The sequence below is a fragment of the Nicotiana tabacum genome, chromosome 10 (genome assembly GCF_000715075.1).
Source record: "Nicotiana tabacum cultivar K326 chromosome 10, ASM71507v2, whole genome shotgun sequence".
Classification (NCBI taxonomy): domain Eukaryota; kingdom Viridiplantae; phylum Streptophyta; class Magnoliopsida; order Solanales; family Solanaceae; genus Nicotiana; species Nicotiana tabacum.
Window position 1 is genome coordinate 87,018,051 of NC_134089.1, and position 15,686 is coordinate 87,033,736.

The 15,686-nt window shown below is 33.5% G+C and overlaps 2 protein-coding genes across 6 annotated transcripts; both read right to left on the reverse strand.

Annotated features, from left to right (window-relative positions):
• Window positions 1-3,293: 3,293 nt before the first annotated feature.
• On the reverse strand, window positions 3,294-7,619 carry LOC142165233 (uncharacterized). The gene is made up of 9 exons (XM_075223832.1): window positions 7,488-7,619; window positions 6,204-7,028; window positions 5,895-6,098; window positions 5,502-5,633; window positions 5,315-5,420; window positions 5,076-5,156; window positions 4,576-4,987; window positions 4,314-4,440; window positions 3,294-3,797 (listed from the first exon to the last, which is right to left on the reverse strand). Exons 1-9 carry the CDS (start codon window positions 7,617-7,619, stop codon window positions 3,294-3,296), a joined length of 2,523 nt encoding a protein of 840 aa, XP_075079933.1.
• A 528-nt stretch (window positions 7,620-8,147) lies between these two features.
• On the reverse strand, window positions 8,148-14,248 carry LOC107782114 (putative amino acid permease 7). Of its 5 annotated transcripts, none has more exons than XM_075223053.1 (8): window positions 14,095-14,248; window positions 12,934-13,954; window positions 12,224-12,463; window positions 12,050-12,143; window positions 9,649-9,863; window positions 9,369-9,502; window positions 9,043-9,270; window positions 8,148-8,695 (listed from the first exon to the last, which is right to left on the reverse strand). In XM_075223053.1, exons 2-8 carry the CDS (start codon window positions 13,058-13,060, stop codon window positions 8,294-8,296), a joined length of 1,440 nt encoding a protein of 479 aa, XP_075079154.1. In that variant the 5' UTR covers window positions 13,061-13,954; window positions 14,095-14,248; the 3' UTR covers window positions 8,148-8,293. The 5 variants fall into 5 exon arrangements, with proteins under 5 accessions (XP_075079154.1, XP_075079156.1, XP_016458443.2 ...); XM_075223055.1 differs by having other exon boundaries at window positions 12,638-13,954; XM_016602957.2 differs by having other exon boundaries at window positions 14,058-14,207.
• Window positions 14,249-15,686: the final 1,438 nt, after the last annotated feature.

The window sequence follows — 15,686 nt, forward strand, 5'->3', positions numbered from 1 at the left end:
TTGTCTCATTTCCTGCAATCTTTGGTTTCATGCAAAGCCAGATATGCTATTCATTTGCATTATGATGCTTTCTTCAGAGTCAGTTGGCGTTTCTTTCTCTCCATCGGTAGGATTCTGTTTGCGCGAAACATTGAGATCAACAATGAAAGGGATGACACTATTGTTAAGCAGGTAAAAGAGCATTCGGGTGAGAGGGGGGACATGGGTCCTAAATTTGAACATCTTGTGTTATTCTTTGAGAAAAGAAACAGTAAGCCAAAAGTTAAAAGTGGAAAATCAATGGATGTTGAGCTTTTAAATGAACATGATATAACACAGCATCATTTTCTTTATCTAACATGGAGTAATTGAGTTTTTATCTGATACTCCATCTTAGTAAAGTGTGAGATTTAAGGAACCTTCTAGTCTTAGAGAATATCGATTTAACAAGATTGTTGGTGTTGGAATGAAATATGTGCTAATAGACAGAAAGAATATGAAGGATTCGTATTCCAGATGTCGACCGATTTGGGATGGTGTATTATCAATTTTAGCCCGCGCCAGAAACTATTTATATCTGGTAGTCGAAAAAGTGTATAAAATTTGTTTTATTTTTTGTATATAACATACAGAATGTTTATATATATATATATATATATATATATATACAAAATATACAAATTATATATATATTTTTGGCTACTATTTTTACCGTGGCTATATAGTGTTATTTTTCCATTTAGGATTGAATAATTGTTGGACTCACAGTATCTTACCAAAGCTTTGTATTAAGGGGCCTGCAGAAAATAACAAAAGAATGCTGGACTCTCGAAAATTGCATGAGATTTTTTCCTTCCTATACCATATATGAAATTTTATTACCAAATATGTGCATAGTATCTAAATTACCCGTTTAGTCCGCATTTTTCCTACAATTTCTGTACCATTCGTTTATTATGAATTAATAGGGTAGAATCTTCCCCTAATAACGTGCGAAAAATCAGGAAAGAATTTTGGGATTGATTGATTCTACATTAAATTCAAGTTTTGAAACGGAAAGGAGATTTTGCAACAATTGCAGAACATACCTTCGAGATTCAACAAACTGAATTCAAATTGTAGAATTCAAATCTTCGAGATTCAACAACTCAACATTGCTATATTCTGTTCTTCGTCGTTTTCAGAAATCAAATTGGCGATCATATATCTGTTCTTCATCTTTTTTTTCTCTCAATCTAGAAATCCAAAAAAACGAAAAAATTTAGAATAATACATCAACAACAACACGCAATCATGTCCAAAATCGCAATCATGCTACAATTGAATGAGAATTGAGATAACTATGGCAGATTTAGAGATTTTGAAGTTGATGCCATTTTGTTAGATGAGAATGCAAGCTACAGTATTCTGATTTCTACAATTGCAGAACAACTATCGATTGATACTTCAGAAAAAATTGTAGAAATCAAATACATGGTGAACAACAATTGTCCCCCAATGGAGATTAGGAATGATATGAGGGTTCGTGTGTATATGGAGACCAAAAAAAGAGAATAAAAACTTAGGTTCATATCCGTTATGTATAAGTGTAAGAGATTTCAATATGGAATTGGCAATCACCAACGATAACACAAGTGCAGGTTTGTATAGTTCGAAATTGCATAGAATTATGGTTTTACGGTATTATCTATAAAATTATTACATTTACCTACAATTAAACTACAAATCAGTTTAATGAAAGAATAAAGCAATGTTGTTTTCAAAATTATCTACAAAGTTACTACATTTATGCGACAAAATAAACTACAATATATGATTAGAAATTGTTGATTTCAAAATGTTGTCTTCAAATGAAACTACAATCTATGTTTAGAACAAAATCTAGTCAAATAAAATACAAATCAGTTTAATTATGTACGAAGCAGTATTGTTTTCACAAATTTCTACAAATTGCAACAGTTATAGTACAATTTAACTACAATGTCTGACATCCTAAAATGGATGACTACAAAATTTTCACTATATCTACAAATTATCTACAAAGATTCTACAAAATTATAATGAGACTGTTTATCTTTATTTTGATGCAGGTTCGTCTGGATCCCTAAAGTTACTTGATATGCCATCCTCTCCATCTATAGAGGAATATCAAAGTGAAATAATAACAGAATCTACGCAAACTGCTATTGAAGAAAGACAAGTGTATCAAGACAAACAAACTGTAGCTGCTACAATGAAGCACTTTTCTGTGATGCACAAGTTCCAGTTCAGAGTTAAAAGATCTAGTCATAAAAGGTATGAAGATATTTGTGGAGAAAAGATCATTAAAAGCAGTGTTTTACTCAAGATATGTATTTTTTAAACATTGTAGATAAATTGTAGTTTATGTTACTTTATGTTAAAACAGTCCTATAAATATAGTCTTGGTAAAATGTAGGTTAAATGTAAAACAGTCCAGATTATAGGTAAAATATAGGTTAAATGTAGTTAAATTGTAGTCTTGGTAATAATTTGTAGATAAATTGTGGATAATATATTTTTGGGATTAGAGTATTTATTTCTTCTGTTTGTTGTGAAATTTAACTTCAACTGACAGTTATATACAGATATTACCTAGAACTTGAAGGTATTTCGTAAAAATTATGAACATATACAACTACAAAATTATATATAATAACTACATTGAATGTTTCCAAAATGTAAATATTGTGAAGATTATTTGTAGGCAAATTGTATTCTAACATCAAAATACTGATGTTTAATATAATGAAGATACAGTGCTGTAAACAACCAATTTATATTCAAGTGAACAACTAATAATGAAATATAAAATAACAAAACAAAAAGGTATGTTGCAATAAAAAAATAAAATTTTGTTCATAAAGTAGTGTATTCTCCTTCCACTACAAATTGGCATCAACTAAACTGGGAAAACAGGACACTATTTCTTCTTTCTCTGGACTCTAGTCTTCTCATTCAAAGTAGGAGCACCATTCCTCCTTGCTAGCCTGCCTGTAACCTCACTTTCACTGATTGACCCATCTTCTTGCTTCTTTGTAGCATAGTCCCATAGGAGAGCTCCATAGCGTCTACGGTGTTGGTCGATATCCGAAAGGTCTTCTGAAGGGATTGACAAATCTCCAAGGCTAACATATTCCGCAAAAGCAGTCACAAATACACCACAATCGCTGCATAAGACAATTTTTTTTAATTATTTAACAAATGATTATAAAAAATAATAATTAAACATCTAGAAAGAGAGAATAGTTGTTTTACAGTGATCCTTCCTTTTGCTGTGGAATCTCCGCAACCATTCACTGTATGTTGAGAGGGTCTATAACTGGTTTCTCAATGTATGTCTTTGTGGTCTTGAAGTCAATATCTTTACGCTTCCCGTAGAAATCAGTGCAAGACAAATATAGAGGGATAATGATTGAAAGCTTATCAACACATGATTCAATAGCATTATGATGGTGTGAAGACACCATGGAATCATACACATAAAGTTGTCTGTCCGCTATGCCGAAAACGACCAATAACCAATGGAAATTCTCTACAATGTTCACGGGCATGATGACATAGTCAACTTCATCCCAGGCAACATTAGCAAGAAGTCTATACCCAATAATATATTCTGCAACATCATCATCGGGTTTAACAACCGAGTAATTTTTTTCTGGCGGAGAACTTATGAACTTCTCATAGATTTGTTCAATCTTTGACTTGAACAAGCAATCGGTTGTTGTAAACCTAGTGTTGTTGTTGTTGGGGCCATATTTGCCTCTTTTTCTCAGGTAATACATAATAACATCAATGTGCTGCAAAATAAAATAAAATCTACTATAAGCTACAGTGTAACTACAATTATCAACAAAGCAGCTACACTTTAAATTACAAAGCCAGAATTCAAATAATCTAACAAATAACTACACTTTAGCTGTTATACACAGCAACAAATGGAACACAACAACTACCATAAGGTCTCAATAATATCTAAATTCAAACTACAATTAATATTATAAGTCTTCAACTTGCTCTACAATTTAACTACAAATTAACTACAATCATGAAATACAGATATACCAATTCTGTCCAAATTACCAAATATACAATTTTTACATACAATTCATCATCAAATATGATACATAAGGTCCAACCTAAATACAATCACACTATAAATAATAAGAGCAACATTTATAAGAAATGTCTACATTATATCTACAATTTATAATAAAAGGCATGGTCACATATATTTCATATCTACAATATAACTACAATTATACTACAAAACAGAAGACAAAATATATCTTGTGAATTTATTCTTTGATATTTACCGAGTCATTGAGGACTTGTCCAAGGTGAGCAAGGGAATAAAACCAGTGCTTCTTATCCACCTTTTCAACTCCAAGGTCTAACCAAGGCTTGATTTGGTTATCCTTTATGGAAAATGGAGCCTTCCTCCTGTAACAACAAATAAATGTCCAATCAAAAAAATCACAGAATGAATTACATATTTAAACTTTAAAATGCTGAAATGAAAGTGTCAAATTAAGCATTCATACCGTCTTAGATACTTTGTCACTACGGTGGTATAACCACTTGTTGAACTTATCTAACACATCAGAATCTACATTTTCACCTATAAGAGTTGTGAAGGGGTGCTTGAGGTAGAAAAATTTAGGTCCAATAGAGCTGCTGTCTCCAGAACTATATAGAGGTATGGAAGGTGATCGTGCATGTTTTCCCGGTTGCCTGGTTCTCCCCGGATGAATAGGGGTTGCTTCATCTGGTATGGGCTCGCCATACTTAACCAATTGTGTTAAGTTGTTTGGTAACTCAAAGTCATCCAATGTCACACCCTTCTTATCAATGCCTGATCCTTCAGAAACAACTTCATCCACATGTTGTGCATCTTCACCTTCATTTAGCTGTTTCTCAATGACTTGTTCTGTCTGAGCTACTACAGTCACTTCGTGAATTGGGGACTGTGCATTGATATCTTTAAAATCTGTTACATAAAACATAACTTACTTAACAGGAATGTAAAATTGTATAAATAACAATTATTTATTCTGAATGACAGTATGATATTATACCTGCTTGTTCTACCTCAGCTGCTTCTTGAAATTCTGAATATAAGTCAACATGTGCTAGAACATGTTCTGGACAGACTGCAGCTTCAATTTATAATTAAAAAAAGGTAAATAATACTAGATAATGTTGCCTTGAAAGTTGTAGATATATGTAAGAAGTTGTAGATAAAATGTGAATAATATAACTATGCTCTATAAAGTTTTATACTAACTGTATATATTTATAGGTATTTTGTAGATACCTGTGTTGCTTGTCCTTGCATGCACTTGATCGCTAATATTGAACTGAAATTGCTGGTTGTTCACTCCTTGTTGTTGGTCATTGTTTTTGGTTGAACTACCAGCAAACTAAAGATTTTATGTTAGTTTGAGTATATTGTTTCATATGTCATAATTTGTTTTGGTATATAAATATATGTCAACTCTTACCTTTGCCTCATCCACATCATATCTCCTGTTTATCAAATTCAAAACACTCTTCACAGAATCATCTATAAACACTCGAAGGTCATGGAGTTCCTCAAATACAGCCTTCCTAAAATCCTCTAACTTTTCATCAACCTAAAAGTTAAAAATATAGTTAGTTGGTAATTTTATTCAAATAAATTACAAATCAGTTTAATTATGTATGAGGCAGTATTGTTTTCACAATTGTCTACAAATTGCTACAGTTATACTACAATTTAACTACAATGTGTGTAATCCCAACAGGGCTGACTATAGAATTATACTACAATTTAACTACAATGTATACTACATAAATTGTTATGAAATATTGATAAATTATAGCAAAAATGTAAATATTGTAGTTAATAATATTACCTGCTCAATTCCCTTTTCTAGCTTCCTGAGCTTCTTAGCCACAGATTCCTTGTCCTCTTGACAATCTGTATGTTTGGGTTCCAATGTTGGAGAATCAGCATTTGGAACCTCTGATGATTGTGCACCTTGTTCATCTTCATACTCAATCTTGTTTGGCAGAGTAAGCACTCCAATCTCTTCTCTAGATTCAGTCATGCTTGTGAACTGAATGATGAAAAAAAACAGTTAGTTCCACTAAGGAAGAAAATGTAGACTAATTGTAGATATTATGAAGGTAAATGTAGCAACATATAAAACTAAAAAAAATACCTTAATCCACTCAGGCTTGATCATCTTCTCTTCAAAGGCAGTTAACCAAATCTGCCCCTTAGTAGCTGACCATCTTAATATGCGAGGTATTGAGTCAGAACACCTCGTAGCAAGCTCCGTGCTGACGGTCGAACAACACTCATAAAGCCACACTTGCAAAGCTAATGAGCATCCCCGTATGAGATAAGAATGTACACAGAGATTTAGACGATGCCTAACGGATTCCATAACCTGATTGAACGATTTAATGCCCCATGAGTATGACTCAAACTGACCAGACTCTATCAAATAGAACCTAAAGTGGTCTAAAAAAGACACATGGTCTTTGTCATAAGGGCAAACAAAAAATTCCAAAAGATAAAGAATGCACAACTTGACTGCATCCTCATCGTTTACCCAAGATCTATTTGTTACTATGTTTTTCAAATACCACTTCTCTACTCTTTTTTTATTAGGAAAATAGCTATTCATTATTTTGCTAACATAACTAGAAGTATATCCATAATCTGTAAACTGATTCACACAATTTAAACCGGTAATTAAACCAAACTCTCTCAATGAAAAATTCAATTTTTTCCCCTTTAAGTGGACTGAAAAAAATGATTCATTATACTTAGACAGTTCATACTTCATCAGAAGATGAATAGCTTGGTTTTGCATGTAAATGGAGGGGAGAGACACTAAGTAACCAAAACATGTATTTTTAAAAAGCTTTAAAGCATTTGGAGACAATAACTCTATCTGGCTAGGAATGCTAGGATCATACAAAGTGTGGAATCTAAGCACCCCATAATCCACATTATGTGGGGCAAAATAATGTCCATTCTGCACAAAATGATAAATTATTTCACATTAGCAAACTGCATAAAAATGAAGCATTAATCTACATGTTATCTACATATAACTACACAATTTTAAAAAGTAACTACAGCTCTGTTTCAAAATTTAAAAGCTAACGACAATATAACTACAAAACGACTACAAAATAACTACAATTATAAACTGTAGAAAATCACAACTACAAATAATCTACAAAATTAAGACAACTAATCTACAATTTACCAAAACACTTAAAACAGAGATTTTTACATCCAAAACAAAACTAAAAAACTGGAAACGAAAATAATAAATGTTTACCTTCCCCAAAAAAAATTTCTGAACCAATTTTGGGAGTTTTTTGGACTGTTTCTTCATTTTTTGTTTTGAGGAAGCAGGAGACAACTTGGGTTTTTTAACTGTTGGAATTTTAGGGACATCTTCAACAAAGTCGTTATCTACACATACCTCTTTCCCCTTTCTTTTGAGTTGTTTGCCGCCTGGTGTAGCACTTCCTCCAGCGTCTACATCGTGCATTTGCTTTGTTCTCATCTCGACACGAATTTGTCTAGGAGATGAATTGTGAGTAGTGGGTTCCATTGCATGTGTAGATTTTACTTGTTTTTGTGGTGATTTTGGTGTTAAAACATCCAAATCGAAAGAGGGGATATCACCTATTGTAGATTTTTTTAAGTATTTTTTTGGGAGATTTGATGTTCTTCATGGTTTAACTTCAACTTGACTAAAGATGGGAACGAATTTTGTAGAATGATAACTTCAATATTTGGTGAATTTAAATGGAGAATAATGAAGAACGTGGGTAGCTTTTGTTCTGTAAAGAAGAAAACAGACGCTAAACATGGGGGAGTGAAGGGTAAAGGTAAAACGTGGGGGGGGGGGGGGAGTTACGGGTAAAGGTAAAACGTGGAGAGGGGGGTTGAGCTGAAAGGAAAGAGAAACATGGGAATATACGGTCCTATAATTATGCGTCATATAAATGCCCCATTAATTATATCCCTGTTTTAAATTATGGTATATAAATGGTAATTTAGTATACTAAATGTAATTATCTCTAACCTTAAACATTGAGGGTAATAAGGTTTCGCATGTGGCATAGGAAGGTAAAAATTCCAAATTACATTTCATTATATATTTTGTTACTGACAGAGTAAACCATTGTTTACATAATCAACATTTCCACACTACTAAGAATTCATGTACATTTCTTCTGACTGATGTAAAGCCTGTTGAGAATGGATGTGAACAAATATATTTTAACTGAACCTAGCAACTATCACTCCTCTGATAGACCCTACAAAAGCATACAATATCACAATCAGGCAAACCGTTGTATACACACGGAGCACTATAGCTTTGGTTTTCCAACTTTCAGTTTTTTTCTGGGTTAAGTACATCTCTACAGGGAAATAAACGACAACAGGCCAAAAAGTTATTGCTCCAGACACCCCCACAACCTGATTAAAGTAAGGGAATAATACTGCAATCCCTGTGATTAATGCAACATATGCTGTTCGGAAGACTAATCTCATCAAGTTCAATTCAAATGGCAGCATTGGTAATGGTTTCAGGGTGTGATTCTTGTGAATAAACTTGCTCTCTGGGAATTTCCTGGCAAACCATCTCTCAATATCTGCAAATAGCGGCTGGCTGAAAATCTGTAAAGCATATTCAAGTGAATATAAAAGATCAACTCCGAGTCCGAGGAAGTCAATAATGTTTGTTGGAAGCTTTTCAAAAGCTGAAAGCCAAGCTGGCATAACTGAGTTGAGAAATCCTTAAAAAGAGATACAACTTTGTTTTTTCAAAAACAGGTTTAAAAATACTTTTTCTTCCAAAAACTCAACTAGTGGAGTTTGCATAACTCTATTTACAAAGAACTTAAAACAGAAATCGAACTACCAGAACGATCTACTGCTTAAAAAAACTGCAAAAGCACAAAAGTTGTCTAAGAGAATATGGGGAAACATTGTTAGACTTGAAAGAAGATTTAGGGAAAGGGTACCTGATATCCTCCAACAAGATGAAGAACAACACATGCATTAGCAAAATCTACTAGCCAATATGGTTCATAGAAACCGAATCCTGTCAAGAGGTTTCCCGGTGTGGAATTACCAAAGGCTGCATAACCAAATCCCCCACAGCAAAGGTTGAAAAACGTCGTAATACAGACTGCCATTATTGATACCTTCTTCATAGTGATCTTTTCTGGAGGAGGCGCCTTTAACGTGTCCTTCATATTTTTGGATGTTTTAATTAATTGCTTCAGTGTTGCTTTATCCCGTTTAAGAACATAATTTATTACTTAATGTAGAAAGCAAATTGCAGCACCTGTATCTCCAGAAATATAAGAGAGAATGGAAAGGCAAAGGCAATGTCACCAAGTGCTTGAGCTACCAACCATAGTTTCTCAGCAGCAGTAGAACTTGGCAGTCCTGTAATGCTACCTTTGATTTCTCCATTTTCTGCACATCAAGATTTGGCAAGTGGAAATCTAATAAATATTTATTAGAGATTTTCTCTCTGCTAATGTTGCCTGAGATCCTAGTCATACCATGCTTGTTGATCTGAAGCATTTGTGGTATTAAATGACATGTGAAAGGTAACCTACCTATTACTTTGGCTAAGCCAAGTGCTGATCCGATAATTGAATATGTGAATGACATGACTGCAGCAACTATGGAGAGCCACTTCATATTCTGAAAATCAGGAATTTGAGACACTATAACTTGGATTAGTCCAAATATAACCATATATCTTGTACTTCCATATCGACAGGTAGCCTCATGCCCTTGATCATGATAGCAGTTTGATTTCTGGATTGCTCTGCAGACATTCAGAGAATTCGGTATTAATATCACCCATTACAGAAATCCTTCCTAATGCACTTCTATAGGTGTTAAAGCATTGAGAATAAGCGAGAGAGTTTTCAGAATGCGTGAGAGCAATACATCCCAGTCCTTGTATATTTATACTATGCAGCATAGCCTTATCTATAATGATTCCTTATTTCTTTGATTACATGACTCCTAATATCATTTAGGGACACATTTCCTTAATCCAATGAATATTATGACTTCCTCAATCCAGATCTCCCACCAAGAAAGATAACAAGTTTAAGTTTGAGAATGCATGATGGCAATATCAACTCTTTTATATTTATACTATGTAATGTATACAAGGATTCCTGATCCCATTTGTTATGGAACTTCTATCCCTTGATAATGGGATATAATTCCTAATTTCACTAATTATTACATATAGCTTCCTTATCTCTCTAATTATCTGATTGGAATGATGATTTGAGTACATATCTCTGCTTATAACAAGATTTCGAAGGTTTACAATGTATTACTAGCTAATTCTTGAACCCTTAAGATTCCCCAACTAGTTTATCTTAGAGTTGTTAAGGCTTAAGGGCATCTCAAGATAGTTTGAAATGAAAACCTCAGTAGTTTAGAGAAGATAAAATAGGAGGTCTAGCACTTGAATTTGGCTGGGAGATGGATATCAGAGAAAAAGAGTTTTGGATGAATTCAGTTATGATGATGAATACTCACTACTCAGCCAGAGTTGCAGAAACACTTCTTGTTCAGTAATTACTAGAACATGTAGCTATTAACACCACCATTTATCGGGATGATGAACTATCATAAACTGAGAGGTCATTACAGTTGCTATGGGTCCATAATTCATTATATATTGATGGCCAGGAGTTCATATCTGCTGATAGGATTATTCAACAGCAATAGTCCAAGTTATTTCAGTAAGCAACCATCAAAATATTAATTTTTATAGGGCAAAATACATAAGTACCCACCTAATCTATGGCCCAAATCCCCCTTACACACTTTCTGTGGACGATAATAATATTACACATGCAACCTTTCTAAAGTGTAGCTAGTACACACTACTTTTTTCTTGACCAGCTTTTGAAAATATGTGTGAGGTCACGCGCCAATAAGGTCGTGACACGTGTCCTAACTCAAGAAAAAAAAGAAAATACTAAATTTACACCAATTGATAATATTTAAAAGAAAACAAACAAAAAAGAAACAAAGCCCCCCCCCCCACGTTTCTCATCTTCTTCTGAACCCCATACCCGTCGACCTCCTCTTCTAAACTCCATCAGCCATGGAAAATCCCCACCAAAACAAAATATTAACATGAATTTTCACCATTTTTTTAGTCTATAAAATTTTCACTTTTTTTTTTAGTTTCTAAGTTTTGTTTGTTGTGGAATCACCATTGTTACCGATGGGTTTGCCACTGTAACAGTGGTCGAAAATGGAGGTCGTTGTTGTTTGCCTTTTTTTAACCAAGCGAGATCAGATTTGAACGAAGAACACCAGCTTGCCGAAAGATCTGATAGCTCCACCCACGCGGAGAAGATCTGAGCTCATCGATCATGAACTGACAGTGAAACTAATGACCTGACAATGGAGTTCTCGCTTGTTGCTTGAGTTTGTTGCCGGTATTACGAGTTATGGCTGACATCTTCTTAAAGGAGATGCAAGAGGGAGGAGATGAGGAGGCTGCGGTTGTCGCCGGCTTCCGGGGAGGGCTCCAAATGGGGAAGAAGGGCTTGGATATCATTTTCTTTTCATTTAATTATTAAATTAACAAAAATAAGTGGACAAATAAGATTTAGACATGTGTGCTTATATAAGGACTTGGACAGATAATGCATTGGTTTGACGCGCTCATTTTTTTTGTTAAACACGCGCGTGCCATCTGGCAAACGTAGTGTGTATTAGCTACACTTTAGAAAGGTTGCATGTGTAATATTATTATCGTCTACAGAAAGTGTGTAAGGGGGATTTGGGCCATAGGTTAGGTGGGTACTTATGTATTTTGCCTTTTTATAGTATTGAAATGCAACCTTGGGGTCATGGACAAACCAAACAGAAGTTCAGTATGATAAGCAGCAAAACTTATAAAGGAAAGGTATGAGCAGAAATTGTTGAAAGGAGACATTGACAATACCAGTGGAGAAAAGATTACTGACATACCGAATGCTGATAGCGGATGTAATTGTATAAACTATTGCAACCTTTATGAAGTTTATACGAGCAATGATTCCACAAAACCACGCATTTCTTTCTCCTGAGATGCCAGAAGAAAAGAATTAGCCCTTTTGGTAAGAAGTGAATTGCTGCTCAAAAGGTGCACTTGAAATTTCTTACCTAAAATATTGAGAACAGCATCAAGGTAAGATGCATTTCTATTATCAGGGCCAGTATCTGAATCAGGAGATAGATAGCAGTTGCAGAGAAGAAATGCAGAAGTAAGAGTGACACATGCAAAAGAGAGCATGGTCAATGGACCTGCAATCCAACCTAGCTGTGCCATACTCCATGCTAATGATAGAACCCCAGAACCTATTACTGCTGTTACTATATGTGCCAAAGCTGTCCATTCATTTCCTGAATTCGCACACACATTAGTTTCCCTAATCAACTACCTGTACAGGTTTCTGTTTTTTCCACAAGAAATTACTAGAAATGAATCTATTTCACAAATGGTCAACTCTTGCTCCAACAGTAAATCATTTCCCCATTTGTTCTTTTTTTATTTATTTATAAAGATCAAGATTATACCTTTTAAGTCAAAATCTCCTTCAATAAGACAGCACTAAATGCAGAGGACAAGTTAAAGCAAGATTCTTGACGATGTTTGACTATGAACCCAAGTTGTTACAATCAAGCAAGACTCAAACTCTTTTTAAAACTGAAGCCTAAATGGTAAAGTGGGGATAAATGGGGTTGAAGAAGAGAAGAAAAAAGTGAAGTATATGACAAGAAAAGATAGCTGCTAAAAGTTGACCGTATAGCTGTGGTAGAAAGACCAATAATGTAATAATTGAAGAAAAGATTGGAAGAAGTAAACATAGTACCTGTTCTTTTGAGGGAAGTTGAAGATGATGGGGAGGAGGAGGAAGAAGAAGAAGAAGAAGAAGAAGAAGAATTTGCCTCCAGAAAAGGCATATGAGAGTCAGCGTCTTCATCAACTACCAAAGGCATAGCCTGAACTGCGTAATATGACTATTTCTGTTATTCAAAGTTTCATGGAAATTTATTACTCTCTCTGTGCAAATTTGTTTAAAAATACGGAAAATGTCCTGATATATTAGAAATTGTTTAAAATTACCCTTTGTTATACTACTATTGTATCAAAAGAACTCCGACTGTCGTACTATTCAAACACTATACCCCTAACTGACATTTGGTATGCATCCAAGGCTGTTGGTCCATTTGGTCTTAAATTAGATCCAACCTGCCCTATAACCCGGTACTCATAAGAGATTGAGGTCTTGAACTCAATCTCAGATAAGCATTGCTCTCATTCATTAAAAAAGAAATCTAATGCATTTTGTGTTGAAATCGATTGAAGCTAATGGAATAAAGCTTCAACCCTTTTGAAATGGTACTCCAGTGTCTTGATTTGAAGAATTGGAAAGTTGCACTTCTATTGACGAGTTTGGAAGCTCATTTCCAAGTCTGGGTTCGAATGGGTCCTTTAGTCCAATGACTAATTTGGAGTTTACATTATTGAAATCTGATTTTGTATTGTTTGTTGTGCGTAGATCTAAATTATAATACTGTTTGTTGGAAGAAGTTGATGGTAAAAGACTAAAACCCACCATATTGAAGCTTTGGGTTTGAATCTAGATCTAAAAAAGAAGTAAATTTTTTTGGTGAAATTGTTATTGATTTGAGTCTATAATTGTGAGTACAACACTGAAATATTGATTTGCTGAAGAAACTAGAAAACACCATTTTGAGAAATTTGAAGAAGACAAAATGGGTCTCTCTGATTTTTTTTACCCAATTTTATTCACATTCTACTAACATTCTTCTTCTTCTTCCAAATCCTTCTGTCCTTCTCGACCCAATTCTCGAGTTGGGCTTCATTCACTGGAATGCAAAGAAAGAAATTTTTTCAACCCTTTTTCTGTAGTAAAAAAGAAATTGAAATTTTTTCTGAAGGGGCTTGAATAAGATGAAGCAACTTTAATACCTACAACTGGGTTGTCACAAATTATGACAATTCCTACCTTCAAAGGAGAGATTGTGCAAGAAAGTCACCCAGAAGTAGTAGACTATTCGGCTAGTATGATTTTTAAGAAGCTGCTTCTGTCCATTTGTTTGTATTTTAATGGTTTAACATCTTAACTCAATCTATGATTGGCAGTGGCACGGATTATTAGTTACAACCCTAAATTATTCCTAGTCTTAATTACCCCTCGATTTAGCTTTTTGAGAGACATTACTCTCGTGGACACTGGTGTGGCAAAGAGTGTGGATACACTCTCTTTTAAACGCATGAGAGTAGAGAAAAAAAATGAAAGATCAGCTTCTAAATAAGTTATTTTTTAATTTTTAATTGTCATAAAGTCATATATAATGATTTATTTGTTACAACTAGTTATTTCTTCTTACTTCATTTTAAATGTGGACTTTATTCTAACTTTTATTATATTTAATTTCTTCTAAGATATAATGTCTATTTTTTCCAACTGCATATTTCTTTTTTTTTATTTTTTTTATTTTTGGCCGAATTTGTAAAACGTCTGGTAGAAACTCCATCATTTTAGCCAAATAAATTTTTTTAGCAAAAATAATGGATTACCAGCGGTGTATATTTCCTGTCTTTTTTCTTTATATATAATGTCTATTTATTTTAATTGTGTATTTTTATTTTCGAGTCAAACCAATAAAAAAAATTGGTCATAGCTCCATTGTTTTTTACCAAATAAAAAGGTATAGCCAAATAATGAACTTGCAATTGTACGATCTTTTTATTTCTTCTTTTGATGCAATGACTATTTATTTCAACTGTGTATTTTCACTTTTTCAGGTAAAATTTGTAAAAAAAAATAATATTTTTAGAGCACCATAATTTAGAGCTATATAAAAAATATAGGCTAAATAATAAATTTCGAACTATGTATATCTTTATAACTTTTTAGATGCCTTGACTATTTATTTCAATTGTATAAATCTTTATTTTAAGGTCAAATTCAAAAAAAGAATAACTAAAACTTTATTATTTTTAGCCAAATAAAAAGAATTAGTCTAAATAATGTAGTTCTATCCAAGTTTTATTATAAATTTTATTCGAAAAAATTATCTAAAAAAGTAACATACTTAAAAAGGTAAAAATATATTTTATTTTTCAAATAAATGCCACTTAGACAGAAAAAATCCATGTGGTAAGCGAGTGCATGCCACTTTCCTGGGATGAGATCGTCCAAGGGGGTAACAGCTATCGAATAACCAAGTATAGGGGAGTAATTAAGACTATAGATAGTTCAAGGATGTAACCAATAATGCGTGCCAAGTTTAGGTGAGTTTTAAGGTATTTTGCCATCTATGATTCAAAAAGAAGTATAAAAATTGAGTCTTTGTTCTTGAAATTGTAATGTTGGATTTTGGTGGTAATTGTTGTGTTTATTTGACTCACTGTTTGTGAGAGTTAATTGTAGCATTTAATCTAATGAGCAATTTGTATTTTTCAACAATGGTGCATCAAACTTAATTATTTATCTGTATTTGGCTGGTCAAATTAAAAGGATTGTGTACCCCGGGTAATGGGGTAAGTAGAGTCTAATCTAAGATCAAATGGACCAATAACTTTGGATGTGTG

Bases quoted from the DNA above. Each gene is read 5' to 3' on its own strand.
- LOC142165233 (XM_075223832.1), bottom strand. From the start codon at position 7,619: ATGGAACCCACTACTCACAATTCATCTCCTAGACAAATTCGTGTCGAG. The intron at 6,099-6,203 runs GTATTTTTTTTA...TTCATCATTCAG, and splicing joins TCAAGCCTGAGTGGATTAAG to TTCACAAGCATGACTGAATC. The intron at 5,421-5,501 runs GTAAGAGTTGAC...TAAAATCTTTAG, and splicing joins ATGATGTGGATGAGGCAAAG to TTTGCTGGTAGTTCAACCAA.
- LOC107782114 (XM_075223053.1), bottom strand. From the start codon at position 13,060: ATGCCTTTGGTAGTTGATGAAGACGCTGACTCTCATATGCCTTTTCTG. The intron at 12,464-12,933 runs GTACTATGTTTA...GTGCGAATTCAG, and splicing joins AACTTCCCTCAAAAGAACAG to GAAATGAATGGACAGCTTTG. The intron at 9,271-9,368 runs GTGCTGCAATTT...AAAAATATGAAG, and splicing joins TTATATTTCTGGAGATACAG to GACACGTTAAAGGCGCCTCC.